This window comes from Aulonocara sp. 'chitande type north' Nkhata Bay, linkage group LG13 (assembly GCF_057382095.1).
Source record: "Aulonocara sp. 'chitande type north' Nkhata Bay isolate Kocher_YH1m ecotype deep benthic linkage group LG13, A_spYH_male_GT1.1, whole genome shotgun sequence".
NCBI classification, from domain to species: Eukaryota; Metazoa; Chordata; class Actinopteri; order Cichliformes; family Cichlidae; genus Aulonocara; species Aulonocara sp. 'chitande type north' Nkhata Bay.
The window spans coordinates 31,070,479-31,088,799 of NC_141356.1; the positions used below are offsets into that span (position 1 = coordinate 31,070,479).

Below are 18,321 nucleotides of genomic sequence, written 5' to 3' on the forward strand. Positions count from 1 at the left end.
TCTGCAAACATAAAGGTGTTTATATTTTTCCCACAATTTACAATCTTTTCAGCATGAATGACTTCAGAGGTTCTATTTTTCATATAGAGCATGGGCTGAAGTGCAGGTGAGAGCATGAGCCCGCCTGAGCAGACTACAGAAATGCACTGTGAGCTATAGTTTATTTTGTCTGGTATTATGAATTGCATTATATGCGGCACAATAAGGCTCGGGCTGATAGTTAACAAGCTAGCATCAAACCAGAAACACACAAACAGCGAATGAGTGATGGGAATGAAATGAGACGCAGTGCGCGCAGCTGCTCTGCAAATGTGCGTGAAGCAGAAGTTAAGCCCGACACCATAGCTTTATTAACTCCGCAGCATTTGGCGGCTAGTTAATGAAATTCAATAATAATGGCGGTGTTTTGTCTTTTCTGTTATGCTTGTTCGCTCTGGCCCTGTCCTCGTAATGCGCCAACCCTGCAAATTATTGGTGCTAATCTGTAGGTCAAAGGTCACAGCTTCCCGCTAACTCTTTATGCCAGGCTGCACTGATCAATGTTCAACTGTTATTACAGTGGTGCTTCACTACGATGTCACACTACACTGAGAAAAACCTGTGTAACCTGCAAAGTCTCTCGACACACCTTCTCATGGCCCCTTGACCTCTCACCTTTTTGATGCATACGTGACAGGCAAATCTCAGGTTTCGGCACTCACGTTTTATCTGCATACGCATATAGAAAAGCAGCAGATCACAATCTCCATTTAATTACCCCAGCACAAAGCCTCGCTACTCTGTTTTCTCCCCATGAAATATTATAGCGCACAGCTAAACTACTCTAAAAGTACAAGCACATTAATATACATTACACAGTCTCCAATCATTTTAATGGCTGTGGAGACACTGAAAGCAATCAGCGGAGCAAATAAAAAAGGGAGGAAAGAGGGACAGAAAGACACAGGGAAGCAGCAAAGTGGATGGGATGTGTACTTAAGGAGTGTGAAGATGAAACAGAGAAAGTAAGCTGAGCAGAAGAGGCAATTTTGGACAGCGTGAGATTCATCATGCCGTCTTGTCTTAGACTTATCATGCTCTGAGGTGCTCCATATAACAAGGTGTGGAGATCAATAGCATCCATTTACTGAGGTGCAGCTCATCTAATCATCTAGTGCCCACAAAAGGAGCTGTGACACACACCTGGGCCTCTAGAGGAGAACGAGTAATGAAATGTACACTGCAGCCCAGTCTATCTTCAAAGTCCCCCACAGCTAGCACAAACATAGCCCCCATGCCACCACTGCCTCACTTCCTTCATCTTCTCCACCTTCACATATGAGCAATAAATTCCACCTTGCTCTCCTCTCCGCCCCTCCTCCCCATCCACCCCTTCACTTCGCTTTCTTATGCAGAGTCAAAGTTGCATGTTGTGTGGTCCATTAAGAGTCTGAGGGCTGTGAGACACAGACTCAAATACCCACAGCACTAAGCTTCTCTAAGCCATTGACAGAGCGCCTCTGGGTAGCATCGCAATAAGTGCTGTAAGTCCTGATTCCCATGTGAAATTTTATAATTCATCTTAATTGAGAAATTCAAGCAGGAAAAAGACTGGTGGGGTGGTGGGCGGATGTAAAATGTGCAGGGTGTGTATTTGTGGAATTGGATGACACAGTGTGAACGATAAGGCAAGGGGATTCCTATTGCTAGATCACACTATTTGTCTATTATTTATTTTGCAACGCTTATTTAAACCTTTTTTCCTTCCCTCTAATGGGCTTGGATGCAAAACAATCACACTGGATGCAAAATTGTTATACACAAAAGAAGCAGGCTTTATGTCATGATTCACTGTCAATTGGTTCATTTGCCACAACGACTAAATAAATTGACATAATTGTTGCAACTGAATGCAATATTTTAAGAGCAATGAAAATGAGATCCTCCGTGCTGCAAGCATAATGAAGCCTGTATTTTGATCATCTGTACTCACTGTGATTTTATGCATGCGCTGTCATTTATTCAAGGGTTCTCTGGTTAAGAGTACTGAGCTCAAAGAATGAGGTAAAAGGCAGATGGCGTTTAAACACTGTCTTAAAAATGGAGACTAAACATGGCATCGGAATATCAAATTGTTGAGCAACTTTCAGGCCAGTATGGCAGCACAAATACAGATGGAGCCGCAGCTTTGACTGAACGATCGCAGCCTTGCTTTAGGTAATTAGCAGAGAATTCAGTTTTTTTTGTTTGCTCTCTTTATGGCTGTGTTTCAGTGTGAATAACCTCAAGAGCTTGCTTTTCTAGCCCAGGATGAATGCAGAATGTAGGACTTCAGCACTGGCCACCACTGTGCATTGTGCCGACTCCAACAGTTATATTAAAGAGTGCATGTTTTAAGAAAATGCTCTTCTGTATCGTCTGTGTTTGCTTATATTTTTATCCAGAGCCTTCGCTATCTAGGGCAGTGGTCAGCAGTTTTAATCAATTTTACCAGCACAGGAGCACTACGGCAGTCAGGAAATCCCAGCAGGACTGTGGGGAATGGACATAGCAATAATAATAACACAAAATCTAATCTGAATTATGCTCTAAAGAGATTAGGTCAAAATAATCCCCAGAATAAACACAAGAGGGGAGGAGGGGAGGCTGCTTGTGATCAAATGCCGGGAGGGGAGCTGCATCGCCTGTGTGTGGATGGTTTTATTCCTGATGGTGGGATTTGTGTTTGGTTGTGTTTGATTTTGGGTGTGAGAGTGATGATGGTGTTTATTTTGGGAAACCAGAGTGTGTTTAAGGCTCAGGGAGTTGCTTTTTATTAAAGTACGATGAACTGCTTCCCATTGACTGCTCAAACACAGGCTGATTCCTTCAGCGTTGTGGATTGCTGACCCTTTTTCGGGCGAGATGACAAAAAGTGAGGAAGTGCATTTCAAGACTTTATTAAAATATATGACCATTGCCAGTCATTAAAATGAAAAAAGAAAAAAAAAGACAGGAAAAAGGAGCAGGGATTGACAGGGAATAATAACACGGGGCAAAAGAATTAGTGGGGCCACGTTTAAGCTCAAACAGCAGATATTATGCAGATATAAGAGGATGCAGGTCTTCCAGGAAGCTTAGCTCAACTAAAAATTAAGGAACAGTTTGACATTTCTAGAAATGTGGTGGGTGCCTAACAACAATGATGAATTACCACTTCCGGCTAAGAAATTCCAGTTCCTGTATCTAAGCACCTGTAAAATCTTTCATTTGTAGTGAACAAACTTAATATAACTGTTGCTAACTGGTAACATTTAAAGGTTTCAGTAGGAGTATCTTAACTGTGGTCAGGTTTTGCTAAACTTCCTTTGATGCTCGTGCATAACTGCGTTTACAGCTCCGAACTATGGCTGAATTGCTCAGTTCGCAGCAGGTTGCTGTCGTGGCTCTTCCTGCACTGACTCTGTGTGGAGAGAGTTCAGAGATCAGAGCAGACAGGGCTGGGCCACGCCTCGAGGGCACTGACTGCCTTTCTGCTGAGCAGGCTATTGTCCGGCAGCTGCATGGCCACACCACTTCAGGCCTATTGAGCAGCTCTAGCTAGGTGCAGTCGAAGGTCCCCGGCCTATTGTCTGACGTCAGATCTGTTTGAGCTGCAGAAGAACGCTCACTTTATCTCCCAGTGAGTTCACAGAAAGAATTAACTCCCCGTGAATGGAGGCGGATTCACACAAGTTGAAAAAAAGACACGTTAAACACATTCAGGCCAACCTCAGCTCTCAAACAGTGACCTCAGTAGAACCACAGTATCACCTCTGTGTGGCTATTCAACACAACAATCAACATACTGAACAGAACACAGATTAGGCTCTAAAGAAAATGGGAAAAAAGCTCAAATTCAATATGACAAACACCTACTAGATTTAATACTTGGGCTATTTTCTATTTCCATCATTTCCTGTCAAATTAGCTGGTTTTATTTGTATTTGCTCCTATTGCAGGTATATTACAAAAAGCGATAAAAAACTAAAAAAAAACTCCCCAGCATAATGCAAAAATGGATAACAAGAGACTAGTTGCATTACAAGCAACTTAACGGTTTCCCAAAATACTGACAAAGTGTATGATCATGCAGGCAAAATGGCCATATCACACTCAGTAAAAAAAGCCATCTGGAGGCATCAGCACTTCTGCGAGCAGAATTAAGTCAAAGTGCAGTGACTTTCTCATTTTAAGTGCCTCCAAAGAGCCCCATTATTACCTTCCCAGAATGCAAATGTGCATTGGGCCAATTAGAGGTTGGGCCAATACCAATGTAAGCCCATAAAAATCCACCCTTTCATAATCATTCAACAATATGACTCATGGGTAAGACTGGAACACTGGACTGTAAATGTGTCATGATTATGACTCTGTGCTTAAAATGAATGGAGGAGCTGTGTATTTCATTCCCACGGTACTGGAGCGGAGCCATGCATGTTTGGTGTCAGGGCTTCTAATGAAATAAATAGACTTGTGGTAGTGCTTATTAAGCCTCCATAAGTGGCAGGTAAAGACAAGAGCCCTGCGGTGGATCAAAGGCAGTTAAATGTTTCTTTTTAGATCTCCCCTTATCAAGAGGTATTTAAAGGGAGAAGGGGGGGTGCTTTTTTTTTGCTTGTGGAGACAGACGCCCTCATCCAGGATGTCTCTGTGTAATTACACGCCACAGAAGACCTTCATTCCTCTCCTCTTCACAGAGAGAGATGAAAGGCAAGAGAGACAGAGGCATGTAATCGCTCCTCTAACTGAAAGAGGGGGAGAGGAGGTGAGGGATACAGAGAATAGAAGGACAAAAGGATGGTGAGTGGTGGTGGGGTTTTAATAAACCTCCTCTGTCCCTTGTTTACAGAGTCTCTCCTACCTCTCCTGAGTTCCTCTCCTCACACTCACAAGAGCATAAAGATAGACGCCATGAGCGACAGCATGTCAGCGTGCACACACACATACACTCACAAGACCTAGTGCACACACACACAGACGTGGGTGGACATTGACATGCACACATAAATGTTCTACTTCCTTTTGCCGTTCAAAGTCTCCTAACCCAAATCTAAGAAAAAGACTCCCTCATCTCATCACAAAAGGACTTAAGAGCAGCACTTAAGTTTCAATCTGTCACTGTTTCACTGTAAAACTCTGATATTCTTCCACTGGAGTCACTATTTTCTCTACAAAAAGGAACACACTGGCAGAGTTGGAGAGTAACAGAATACACGCAATATATTAAAGTTATAAACATTTAAACGGAAACCGAAAGTGGGAATTTACTGATTTATCAACCGGCCATCGGAATGAGTCGATATTTGTGCTGTTTGCCGCCATCAGTCGATCAGCAAACAAGAAGACATTCATCATCGTTCAAAGCAGTGTTGTCTGTTATCAGTTTTGCCGTCCTCTTATCGATCCTGCTTCAGGAATTTGTGTTTATTCAAAATGTGACTGATGAGCTGAAAGCCTTCAAAATGGCCATGTAATTAAACGTCATCTTCAACTTCTTTGTCTGCCTTAGAGAGGGAATAAATGTCACAATTACCATCTCTATACAAAATGTGACTAGCTTAACTTTGGCTGAAATTGGAATATAGTTACTTTCTTAACATAAAGGGATTATTTTTCCACCTTGCACTATTCATCTAAAAGCACTTTCCCCATGAACTACCTTCTTAGCTGGTTTGCAGATCAGACTTACATTTCTGGGCATAGCAAGCTTAGAGATTGGTACAAAAAATGGATTTTGCTTTCTAAAGCTAATGTTCCCCTTTTAAATTCTATTAAGGCTTAAAGTTTCTTATGATTCAGGGCAATGGTTATTTTGAGAGACAAGCGGTAGAGTGTAGCTGCCTGAAAGCCATCACTTCAACCAATTTAAGTCACTAAACCAGATCATCTTTTTTTACTTTTAGCTGCTCAGCTGCTGATGGACGATCACTAGCATCCTCCTCTGTCACACCAACCCTCTGCATGTCTTCCTTCACTACATCCATGAATCTTCTCTGTGTTCTTCCTCTTTTTCACTTGCCCCACAGCTCTATAGTCAACATCCTTTGTCCAGCGTATCCACTATCCTCCTCCTCTGAACATGTCCAAACCATCTCAGCCTCGCCTCTCTAACTGTGTCTCTTCAAACCGCTCAACATGAGCTGTCCCTCTGATGTACTCATTTCTAATCCTGTCCATCACTGAAACAGATCTCATGGTCGTGTTTGCGGTTGTGGTTGGTGCTTTTGGTCAATGAAATTCTACCTAGCAAGTATCTCTGCCTGTGGAGCACAACCTAGTCCGTGCAGAAGTAGCCATATGTGGCTTTTTCCATATATGGTTACTTTTATTCAAAAATAAATAAGTAAAAATGATATCGCAACAGTAAAAATGGTAAACTGCAACTCAAAAGCTCATATTTAACATGTCTAATCCAACAATCTGAACATCATAATGTCATGTTGTAATGTTATGACAGGAAATTGTGCTCGTTTCTTGTGCTAAGCTATGCTAACCAGCTGCTGTCTTTATCTTTACACTTTTGCACAGACATGAATCATGCTATCTGGTTTTCAGGAACACTGCATGCACAGCTTGTGCATTTCCTAAAATCCTAGCAACTGTTTTTTTTCTCTCTCCTGTAATTCATTTATCAAACAAAAATCCAAGGAATAACACAGCTAGCTTCCTGGGAATTTACTGCTTTTTTAAGCCATTGTTTCCTGAACATGACAACACAAGTGATTTAAAGACAGCCCCTTGGGTCTGAAACTTTGGAGTGACGATTTTCAAAATTATGTTTATTTTTTTTTCCCCTCATGGTCGCAATCTCTATTTCTCTCCATAATTCTGTCTGTCTAATGGCACCGAGGACTGTGAGGTGCACCAAACAACCCATCTGTCCATAGATCTGCCCGTCCGTCTGTCTGTCTGTCTGTCTGATTCGCCACAGGTATGTCTGTCTTTCCCTACATGAGCCATGCTTCTTTCATTAAGCTGCACAAGTGAAGACCAGGAGCTGGCTGCAGCATGAAGGTTGAAGCTATAGACACAGAGAGACACTGCTCAGTGTTTAATGATCCACTATAACTATACCTATTCATCTCTCCCAGCAGAGCAGAGAAACGCCATAGAAATGGTCCTCTGCTGACAATACTGCATCATGCTAAATCACAACTCCTCACTCTGCACGATATGAATCATGTCCCTCCAGCTGCTTAAAAATGTTCCTTTAACATGAGGCAGCACAAGGTAAGATTCAATAAAAAATTACCTATAGAAGCAGAAGCAGTTTAAAAGAATAGCGTCAGACAACAACAAAAAACTGAAAAAAAGTGTCCGCCACTGCACCACTGCCACATGAACCAATCAAACAGAAACTTCAAGCTCACATCTATCCCCGATCGATAAACATCTATATAGCTTTCCTTTGCTTGTGTGAGGAGCTTTCCCTACCTGCTGTACTTATGGGCACGCAGAAACAGAAACACACACACACACGCACACACCAGGTCTTGTTGCTGAGAGGATTTGAGGCAAGTGAAGCCGAGCAGCGGAGTCAGAACAGAGACACCCAGAGTTAATGAACCCTCACCAGTCAGCATGGCTGTCCATCTGCTTTCATTATCCCCATAAACAGAGAGCCATGGGCACTGCTCAACCAGCCAGCAACACAGACCCACACGCAAACAGCACATCATCATCCTAAATATCCCACATGAATTATGAGGTTTGTGCTCTATATGTGTGAGTGTAGGATTGTGTGTCGCGGGGAAAGGGAAGGGGCTCGTATGTAGATTATAAAGCCTATGCGGCATAGCCGAGATCACCACCTAATCTGAGTGGAGTTGCGGGGAGAGGTGAGCACGAGGTTGACTGTTGAGCCCATCTGGTCAACAGCAGGTAAGAGGCTTGAAACACACAGCCGCTGACACACTTGATGCAAGTGTGAGCCCATACACTTAAATCTAACCTTAATTACATGCATGTACATCTGCCACATTAGATCAGCGCTCGTCCCTCCACTTCGCACATGGCACCCGTTTAAAACGATTCCTAACTCTTCGCCGGCTTATGCCTGGTAGCGTTTTGTAGCATGCGTCGCATAACACCTGGCGCGGTGAACGCACCGGGAGAATAAACCAGGTTTCCTCCTGTGCAATCAGAACGGCTGCCAGAACAAGAGAGATGAGTCTGTGCACGAGCTGTGCGCTGATTGAAACCGAGGAGTGTGACCCCACTGTGATCCATGCAGAAAAGGGAGTAATACCTAAGTAATACAGTCGCTTTCCCATCGTCTGTGCACCCTTTCGCACATACGCACACCCACGCCAGACACACAAACCGAGCCAAGATGTGCCTGTCAGTGCTTGATTAAGACCTGCATCCAAGGCGAGAACAGAATCTTTACTGTGTATTGGAGGCTCTCAGTCAAAGCCTCTAGAGGAGAAGTAAGAATTAAGTCCTGGAGCTGGAGACATGTGGAGGAATTAAAGGGTGGATGAGGCCAGATCTCATTCTTTCACTCTTCTCTTTGCTATGGTTGCAATCCAAGAGTGTCAAAGCAGAAACGGGGATTACTGCAGCTACTGTGGCTGTTTGTGTGCGCCTGCATATCTTTGAAGGCTGAAGATAGATTTTGCATGGCAGACCTTTCCCTTTAACATGGACTCGAAAGATCCAACGCAAGGAAGGAGAGGATAGCAAAGAAATGGACGGAGAAGAAAAATCTGAGATAGAAGAGAGCAGTGAAGAAGAGAAATGAAGAGACGGGCAAAGAAAAGACAAAAAGGAGGTAAAGGGAAAGCACAATGGATGTCTGGGTGCACCCCTGTTGACCTGCGGTTAGGAAGCCAATCACAGCCTCATTACTGACAGAGGCAATGGGCTTAAGAGACAAACATGATGCTTTAACTCCGCAACAGCCGCTATGTTAAATAACAGCAGCACACTGCTGACATGCAGCCAATCACACAAAATCCATCAAGCCTCCCCTCCTCCCCCCCCACTACACAGTCACAAATACACTCATTAAGCATCATTTGCCTTGATTTAAATCAGGGAGGAAGAAAAAAAAGTAAGTTTGAGTCCTGCTGTTGCCTAGCTGAGCGCCATGCAAGCAGAAGGACGCAGGATCATTTCCGTTCCCTTTCTCATCCGGAGATATGCACACGTACGCTCAAATACGCCCATCTCCCCGGGGAGGTCTATGTGTCATCCCCTTACTTTAGACACACCAGCTGCTCGGTGTGTGTGCTCTGCAGTGTTAAGAGCCCCTTCCTACTTTGCACAAGCCCCCAGTGGCACCCACATCCACTTACACATAGGCATGACAAAGCTCCCCTCGCTCCCCTCTTTCACCCACCCTCGACAACTCAAACACCCCCCACATTCATAAGTACCTCGAGGGCAGATGGGACCCTAATAAGCGTTACACTCAAAGAAATGGGATTTTTCACACTGCCTTCTAAAGAGCAATTCCCAAACTCTGGCAGAAAGCTGGCTACAAAAAAGAAAAAAAAATGATGGAGTGAGAGAGATATGGATGACAGAGGTTGGTATATGTGAGACTATAAACCTATAAATACGCCTGATGAGACTATCAAGAAACGGAGGGAAGAGAAAGGGGAAATGGGGACAAGTGATAGCAGTTATTAATGACGGTGTGAAGGAATGTAGATCCGTACGCCAAATTCATTTAAGAAACTAACACAAACTCCATCGCCTCTGTAATGCAGCACATTTCCTCTAAGGATGGAAAGTGTATTAGTAACACACTTTAAGCAGATTTTTTTTCTCCCTCCAGTTAGCCAAGCCCACATGACACACACTGATACAAACAGACACAAACACAAGCATTAACAGATTGGCTGTGGTCTAAGCCCTGAGTGGACTTGGCTCAACTGCGTTTAGAAAACAAGACAGCCTCTGCTAAGAAGATGAGGAGGAATCTACATGGGCTGGAAAAAAAAACCTCTATTTAAGAGCACATGCAGAGTCCTGGAAAAAAAGCACAGCCAATCAAATGCTCACTCTGCCTCTGATCTATGGACCTCAGAGCAACCGCTCTTACCGTGTGTGTGTGTGTGGGGGGGGGGGGGGGGGGGGGGGGGTTCTCTGGATCAGGACTGACCTCCCGTCGTGAATCCTGATCCTATTGGTCACGACTCTCAGAGTGCTGCTGAGATCTTAAATGAAAATTCCTCCACTAACTCACTCACTCCTCCCAAGTGACCTTGCATGTCTTTCAGTATGACACGCAAAAAATACCAAAACAAAAAACGGCGCCTCTTTATCATTTAGAGGATGTTCGTCTGTGTTGCATTAAACGGGTGCGTGTGTGTGGGTGTGAGTGCGTGGGTGGGTGGGTTGCTCTCTTTTTTGAAGTCAGTGAGCACGTCTCAGTGCATCAACTGAAGGGAAAATAATAATAAAAAAATAAAATAAAACAAGTAGGTGTGTTACACTTTCCATGCACAACGCACACCTCTAAAGCCACTTACATGCATCTATAGCTTCTGTTGAAGTTGGGAATAAAAGTGTGTGTGTGTGTGTGTGTGTGTGTGTGTGTGTGTGTGTGTGTGTGTGTGTGTGTGTTCTTTTGCTGTCCCCTTTTACCCCACACAAAGGGGCAGAAAAGGCTTTCTGGAGACTCCTATTCATCTAAAGCACAATGGAACCCCACAGAGGTTTTCTTCCTGTTTCCCTGTCCGCTCCACCCATCTCCCCCCACAGGCCAGGATGGAAGAGCAGGGGGTACCCTGTCCTGCAGGCAGAACAGCAACTCAGCTCCCATCTGCCACCAAAACTATCCACCCCCAGTTTCTCCATCCATCCATCCTCCTGTTTCACTCCAACATCTATACTGAGACAAACTATTTTATATACTTTTTGACAAAATAAAATTCAACTTTACTCAATACTTGAAATGTGCAATTCACTTGTATTTTTATTTTTTATTCCTATTTATTCTATTTATCCCCTTTGTATATTTTATTTATATTTGTCTCTGTATTTATATATGTGTGTGTGTGTGTGTGTGTGTGTGTGTGTGTGTGTGTGTGTGTGTGTGTGTGTGTGTGTATATATATATAACAGTTCTGTAACTGTAACTTTGGTCGTTGCTGTGCTTTTTTTGGAAGTCGAATTTCCCAGAGGAACCCACCCGAGGGATTAATAAAGTTCTATCTTATCTTATCTTATCTTATCTTATTATTTTCTGAGCCCTTGCAATGAGCAGGTTGTTCAAAAACAATTTTTTTTCAGATTTGAAACCTCAAATGTTTGAATTAAATGAAACATTCCCGTATTTCACCGCGCTTTTATATGGAGGCAAACAGGTAGGAGGCACCATCTGCTGTGAGATAAACAGGACGTTTCAAAACCAGGATCCACAAGGACAATACATGATACATTTAAATACCTTCAGCTCGTGATAATTACACTATATTGGTGAGCTTTCCTAAATAGCGCACAGATTGAAGAAGTTGGTGAAGGCTCAGCAATATTGATTAAAGCGTTATTACCACAGACTTCGAAATACACTGAGAGCACATTGTATTTGCAGAAATAATGACCTGTTCTTGAAACCATATTCGTCTCAAGACAGCCAGTCTGTGCTCCAAACTTTCTCCTGCTACTAATTTCTCTTTACATTCTTCATAGTCAGCTCCCTTCTCCATTTACCTTGCTGTTTTGCCCTCCTACAGAACTCTTGCTGCTTGCTGCAGATTTATGGTCTGGTCTAACATGCGCAGTATTGGCAAAGCATTAAACATGTCTACTCTTAATACTGTGTGCTCTCTCCATCGATAAGAGCCTTAATAAAAACATCCCCCTAGTGGATTTGTGTGTCTCTTTCCACTTTCAATCCTCCACCACCCTCCCTGACAACATCCTTCTTTCTTAACCGCTGTTTCTTGTGTTGCTTTGCTAACTCAAAGCGTTTCCTTGCTTGCTTTCCCTGCCTGCCTTCTCCACCGATGTCAGCCCCCACTCCACCACCTCATTGTCTGGCCTGTGCCAGAGGTGTAATGATGCTTGAATGCCATTGCTATGGAATTTTTCGTCTTCACTCTTTTCTCATAAAGGATATTTAAAAGGCATGCCCTGAGATCAATCTGTCTCAATGTGCCTCTCGCAGATCCATTTCTCTTCCATTTCTCCTTTCTGTTTTTCCCCTCATCGCTTTCAAATGGACAACATTACCCCGCGTAACCTCTCTCCGGTTTGGTTCACACGCATCATCGTCAACAGCTCCCAGCTGCAATTGGCACACTTGCTCGAACTGCACCGCTCTCGTCCAGTCTATAAATGCACTGCCGGTGCCCTAAAATCCTTCACTACCTCCCGGAGCCATCCGGGTCACTTACGCCAATAGGAGAGGAGCAGCCGTTCTCCTCCCACTTCTCTCTCCCTCTCCCCTGCCGTCTCTGATGTCAAAAAATTTGAGCATCATAAGCACATTTTAAATATTAACAAAGACCACTTTGCACGTATGAATAATACAGCAGGGAGGCCAGTGGCTGGCCAGCGAACCGATCCCCTGCCGCCCCACGGCCGTAAAACTAATGCACTGCCTGGGGCCAGAATGGGGCCTGATCTGGTCTGGGAGCAGCGCACGCCCGTGGAGCTCGACTGGCCCGTGGCCTGGCTCGAAGAGAGCTGTCTGTCTGTTTATTTATCACGGTGCCCAACCACCTGTCCAGATCTCTGCAGATGCAACAGCCTGGCAGCACTCTTGTTATGACTACATGTTTCAGAGACTCTTTAATCTAATCTGACATCTCAATCTGTTGAGCGTCTTTGAAGCCAAATCTACTTTGGTGTTTGTTTGACGTTAGCTTTGTTGTCACATTCCTTTCTTTCCATGTGTCTAAATCTCACAACGGAAATGTCAGAGAATTACAGGATTTTTCTGGCCACTTTGTAAAACAGGGCAAACCCTCCCCACCAAAAAAATGTACTTTACAAGCTCACATATAATTTCAAAGAATGTGACTCTTCTTGGAGCGACTGCACTGCCATTCCAGACAGGAAGACTCCCACACTTAACACAAATGAGACAGCACTTTTTGTGAGAGTGTCACTATTCATCGCGTCCTCTATGGGAGTGTCTGACATGCCACGCTTGCTAACTCCGAACACTTGACTGCCCCTTTGCTACTTCCCTAGCCTTACACACTCTTCTCCTTTCTTGACCTCCCAGTCTGCACAGTGGCTTCATGTGGACTTACTGGACATCTGGTCATCTCTGGGTCACAAACTGTGCTCGAAACACACCTCACGTATGTCAGTTGGGGGTTTTTTGTAATTGTGCTAAAATCATTAATAATAAGACACATCAAGAGAGGCGCTGGACAGCAGGCTAGTTACTCCAGACAAGTTTTCCTGGCAGGCTTGGTAATTAATGTATATGTCAACACAGAAAGAAGAGCACCACAGCAGAAATGTGAGCTCAGCACATCCACGATACAGGCATAAAACAGAGACATGAGGGATCCGGGGGGGGGGGGGGGGGGGGGGGGGGGGGGCAGAGGTAAGGTTTAAACACAATAGGAGAGAAGATAAATGCAATCTGTCTGTTCAATCATGCTTTCCCTAAATATATCCCTGCTTTCCTTTCTCCCAGACAGAAACTTTACTGGGGCACACTGTGCTATTGTCCCCTGGTGTCCCCCTCCTCTTGGTTCTGCTCCCCTAACAGGACCTCATTGCAGTCCTCAACTGTTTATATCGACATTTCTCATTTCTCATGCAAGGATTTCAGAACAGTCCGCAATTTTAATAAACGTAAGCTGCTTTTCTGCTCTGCCTGTTCAGGGAATAACACACACACACATGAGGACCTTGGGAGGTATGGTATGAGTGGGAGGGTGGGTGGGGGTCTTATTGGCATTCAAATAAATGGTCACATTCTTGGCAGACAGTCAGTGTATCTTCCAAAAGATTACTGTTGCCATCAAGTTAAAAATCTGAGTTCTTCCCGGGAGGGTCTTATTTACTCACTGAAGAGGTTTTTTAGCAAAAAAAAACTATACAGAATCTGCACGCATTGTTGTCCGCGTTGTTCTTTTTTATTTTTAGCCTACTGTAAAAGAGCTTAATCCACAATCCACTAAACCCTCAGATTTCTGCCTTGTATTTCAATCTGATCTGACAGTGGGTGCTGAGGAATCCTTCAGAATCTCCTACCACTCGGCTTCACTGAAAGGAATCATTAATCTAACACTAGAGATGTGAAGTGTCCCCTCGGTGTTCAGGTCCTGTCCCATCAGCTCACCAGCACTGACCTGTCCTGCCTGCCAAGAAATTTCATCTCCATGAAAGCTGGCTGCAGTCTTTGATGGCATTAACACTGAGAAATCCACTGATAAAAGTCTGCTCTGCCGCAATCAAAGCCTGTGCTCTTCACTCTGCAAAAGGTTGTCTAATAAAATAATAATTAAAAAGGTATAAATCGTTTATGAGGACAAGTTTAGCATTTCAAAAACAACTGGCACACCCAGGCTTGAAACAAGGGCCACTAAATTTAGCCGCTATATCTTGCAAAGAGAATAAAGAAATAAAGAAGGAATCTCTTCCCCCTGAAGCACTACAAGTGTTCTGTCTTACTTTTCACGGGGCTTTGCTTTTTCTTTTTGGAGAGGCCAAGAAGGCATGGAGCAAAACCTTAATTACTCCCTGCGCACCAGGGGAGTTTGATTTTTCCGCTCCAAGAAGAAAGAAGAGCTCTGAGCTCAGGTCTACTGTAAGACTGAACGCTATGCTGTGAATAAAAAAGTCCTCGTCAGCAGGTGATCTCAGACCCCTGCACAGCTCACACATTAAACAAAAATAAAATTTAAAAAAATCCCATAGACCAGTAGCTGGGGTCTGAAGCAAACTTTGAAGTTAGACACTTTTAGTAAAACGCATAAAGTTTAAACAATCTTCAGTTTTTTCATTTAAGTTGTTTTAAACTAATTTAAAAACACGTTGTGTGCGTGCGTGCGCGTGTGTGTGAACACAGCTGAGCGCGCGGTCACAGTTATTACAGTACAAACTGATCTTTAATTTCACTTACCAGTAGCGGACACGGCAAATCCCCCAAGCAGGAGGAGAAGAACCAGAGGACCGAGACCTTGGCCACGCTGCATCCGCACAGAGCGCATCTTTCCCGTCCAGCCGTCGTGAAATGTCCCGGATCGTCCACGCAGTGTAACCTGCGGAGCTTTTAATACACCGAGTGGCTTTTTGTCCGGAAAAGTCTTTACCCCCAGAATGGTTGCGCGGGGAAGAGTCACACACCAGCGACTCCAGTAATTGAGTTAGAAACCGCTGTTTTTGTAAATACTTGACTCCTGACTGTTGACGCAAACGCCAAAGGGCTCAAATCACATCCATCACCGAGCAGCTCGAGAACGTCTGGGAGAGGTTGAAAGGGCGTAATTTCCATGCGTAATTAAAGTTTGAAGAGGTCCGCGGATGTCAAGCTCTGCTCAAATAAAGAAACGATTCATCGTGACTATTCCTGGTAGACTTCATTGCCAGCTCCACTATTTTGGGAGCCGTGAGCGCAGAGGTGCTGCGAGAGTCACCGAAAAGTTTGACGCATCGCTAAACGAAGATGTCAAATTAAACGACAGAGTCTGGGAGGAGAAAAAAAACCCAAAACACAAAGTAGCACGGGGGTAGGTAATTCTGTCAGGTAACCGCCAACACCAAAGTCCGAACTCCCGAGTTTGTGCTGGGCCCCTGGGTGTCTTGTCTCGTCCCCGTCCGCAAGGTGTAAACATGAGCACGGGGATCAGCGCCAGCTTCACAATGCCAGCCTCCGGACTACCAGTCCCAGCCCGGCCAATCACATATGATCCTCCTCCTCCTCTCAGAATGAAGGCTGAACAAGTGAAGGTAAAGTAGTGGCAAGCAAGGAGGAAATAGATGCGAGGGGAGAGATAGAAAACACGGATCAGCTCTGGATTCAGCAGGAGTCCTTCTGCTACAAAATGAGGTTGAGCTTGTGAGTTTACTCACATCTATCTATCTATCTATCTATCTATCTATCTATCTATCTATCTATCTATGTTTACTCTGAAAATTGAACAGCTCACAGTCTCCTTTCCTGTTGCTGTCCATGAAAATGTTCCTGCAGCAGCAGTCTTTGGCTCATGTGTAGATTAGTTCTCGTCAATCCTCTCTTTCCGCATCCATGGGTCATATTTTACTCTTTACTCTCGGCGTCCACAAGAGAGCACCCTTTCATAAATGAGACCATCTGCGGCCAGGACGAGAGCTGACCGGGTCTTCTGCGGTACACGACTGTGTAAAAGTCGCTTTCTGTACGACCGAGTGGCGTCGATAAGTGCATTTCTTGGACATTAAAACTGTGTATTTTATTGTTGATTATTCTTGTAAAGCAGTGACTGAGCAAATAGGTACAACTAAAAACTTCAGCTTTCCATCATCTGAGGCATTATTTCATTTTTAGTATAGTTACCTTTCTAGGGGTCACCTGCCAATTTAAGGCCTTACCTGGCTGGAGTTTTACCTTCTCCTCCTTCTGTGTTTTCAGTCTTAATTGCATGTTTGTTTCTCCTGCCCATGAGATTTTATTGGTGACAAAGCTCCACAGCATTGGATTTTAGAACGTTTATTTTCACTAACAGGTCACATGATGCAGAGGACAAATTAAATGGAAATCCAGAATAAATAAGTGCATGAAGGCTCGTTCAGCAGTTTGATTATGTTATGTGGCCTTCACAATCACTAGATTTCAGTACAGTTGAGCACTAATGGGAAATTAGCGCTCAACAGAAGCATCTTAAGAGACAATCTTTTGGAAGCGCACAAGATATTCTGCTGTATTTGAGAGTGGCTGATGCTGTTCTGCAAACTGAATGTGTTTCCTTCTTGTGTCACCTGCCTATTGTATGGTTTGGTGAATAAAAGCAGAAATGTATTATTATGTTTTTTTTCTAAAAATGTCACAGATTATTACTTTGTGCCTTTCTTCAACGTCACTCTCTGTGAGCAGTATCGCTGTCTGGCTCGTGGCTAATGTTCATTCCCTCTGAACTGACTCACGTTGATGTTCACTGAGGGGAAGGTTTATCCCAGCATGACTCGCACCTTGAGATTAGACATACTTAAATGTAAAATGCTGAAGAATAAATAAGATACATAAGAGTTTCAGAGTAAAGCCCGGAGTTTTAAGCACGGGGTGAGACAGACAGAGAGCCAATATGCCGCTGAGCCCAGCGCGAGGCCATTCTCTGAGATGTGACAGTAGCTGGCAGCAGAACAGCATTGCTGTACTTTGCTCAAATCCAACTTCAAAGGTCATAATCCATCTGGACAAGTGATGACTCCCAATGCCTCCTTCCTCTGATGACAATTATGCTGTTTCATAAGCACAGAGTACACTCTGGATTATTTATTTATTCTCCGTGTCTTTACTGTGACTGGTGAGAGAGTGAGAATGAGAGAGGTAGGATGAGAGTGACACAGACAGAGATGGAGAGAGAGAGAGAGAGCTGCTGATAGAGCAGGAGAGGTTGGGCGTGAAATGGATTTTGCAGGTTGTGTTTGAGGCAGATCTTGATCGTGGAGCTGCAAATGCATCTTCTGTTTACATGCCCGTGCATGCTCTAGCTTCTGATTGTGTTTCTCTAGTGTTTCTTCACTTGCCTGGTCCTATCACATAACAGCTATATGTGCTGCATTATGGATATATACAGTATATTTGAATGACACAGTGACCTTTAATTTTCAGATCGCTTTAGCGGCAACTCGCACTCGCACTTTGCGGTGAGGAGCTCATTTGACAGTTTTCATGGCCCATCCACCTTGATGAGGTTATGCCGGATGTTAGCGCTTTGCAAACTCTAATTAGACAATTTGCCCTCGCTTCCTTTTCCTCCAATTATTACTGCAGTGATGATAAAGTTGAACTTGCCATAACATATTATTTTGTTTTGCCCTTTGCTAAGACTAATTGAAGATATAAGTCAAGGGCATCCAGTGGAAAACTGGAGAAGAAAGCTCGGGAAATGGAGAGCCATAATCAGGTAGGATGGAACTGATATGCTGTAAACGGCAGAGAAGAGGAGACAATATGAAGCTAGGCTATTATTAAGGCATAATAGGTTATCCTCCGAGGACTTTTTAGCACCACTGACTCTCTGTTGCTTTGCGTTGTAGGACTGACATAAAAAGGATCAAACTGCCTATCTCTGTAAAACAGAGGGGGGGGTCTAAAAATAGGAGGCATGCTCTAGAAGTTGCTGTGGAGATAATTGAATATTATTTTCAGGAATGATTAAGTTGACCTATCCAGTAGACTAATTATTTCTTGCAGGCCAG

General features: G+C 43.9%; 1 protein-coding gene across 4 annotated transcripts in view; it reads right to left on the reverse strand.

Moving 5' to 3' along the window:
* The window catches only part of unc5b (unc-5 netrin receptor B), a 53,147-nt gene extending 37,046 nt beyond the window's left edge, over positions 1-16,101 (reverse strand). For 2 of the 4 annotated variants that reach the window (XM_086259870.1, XM_086259868.1), the window contains exon 1: positions 15,044-16,098. In XM_086259870.1, the coding sequence (XP_086115996.1) occupies positions 15,044-15,131 (88 nt within the window). In that variant the 5' untranslated portion in view covers positions 15,132-16,098. Of the gene's footprint in view, positions 1-15,043 lie in introns of all 4 variants that reach the window. The other 2 variants (XM_086259869.1, XM_086259871.1) reach the window with 2 other exon arrangements.
* Positions 16,102-18,321: the final 2,220 nt, after the last annotated feature.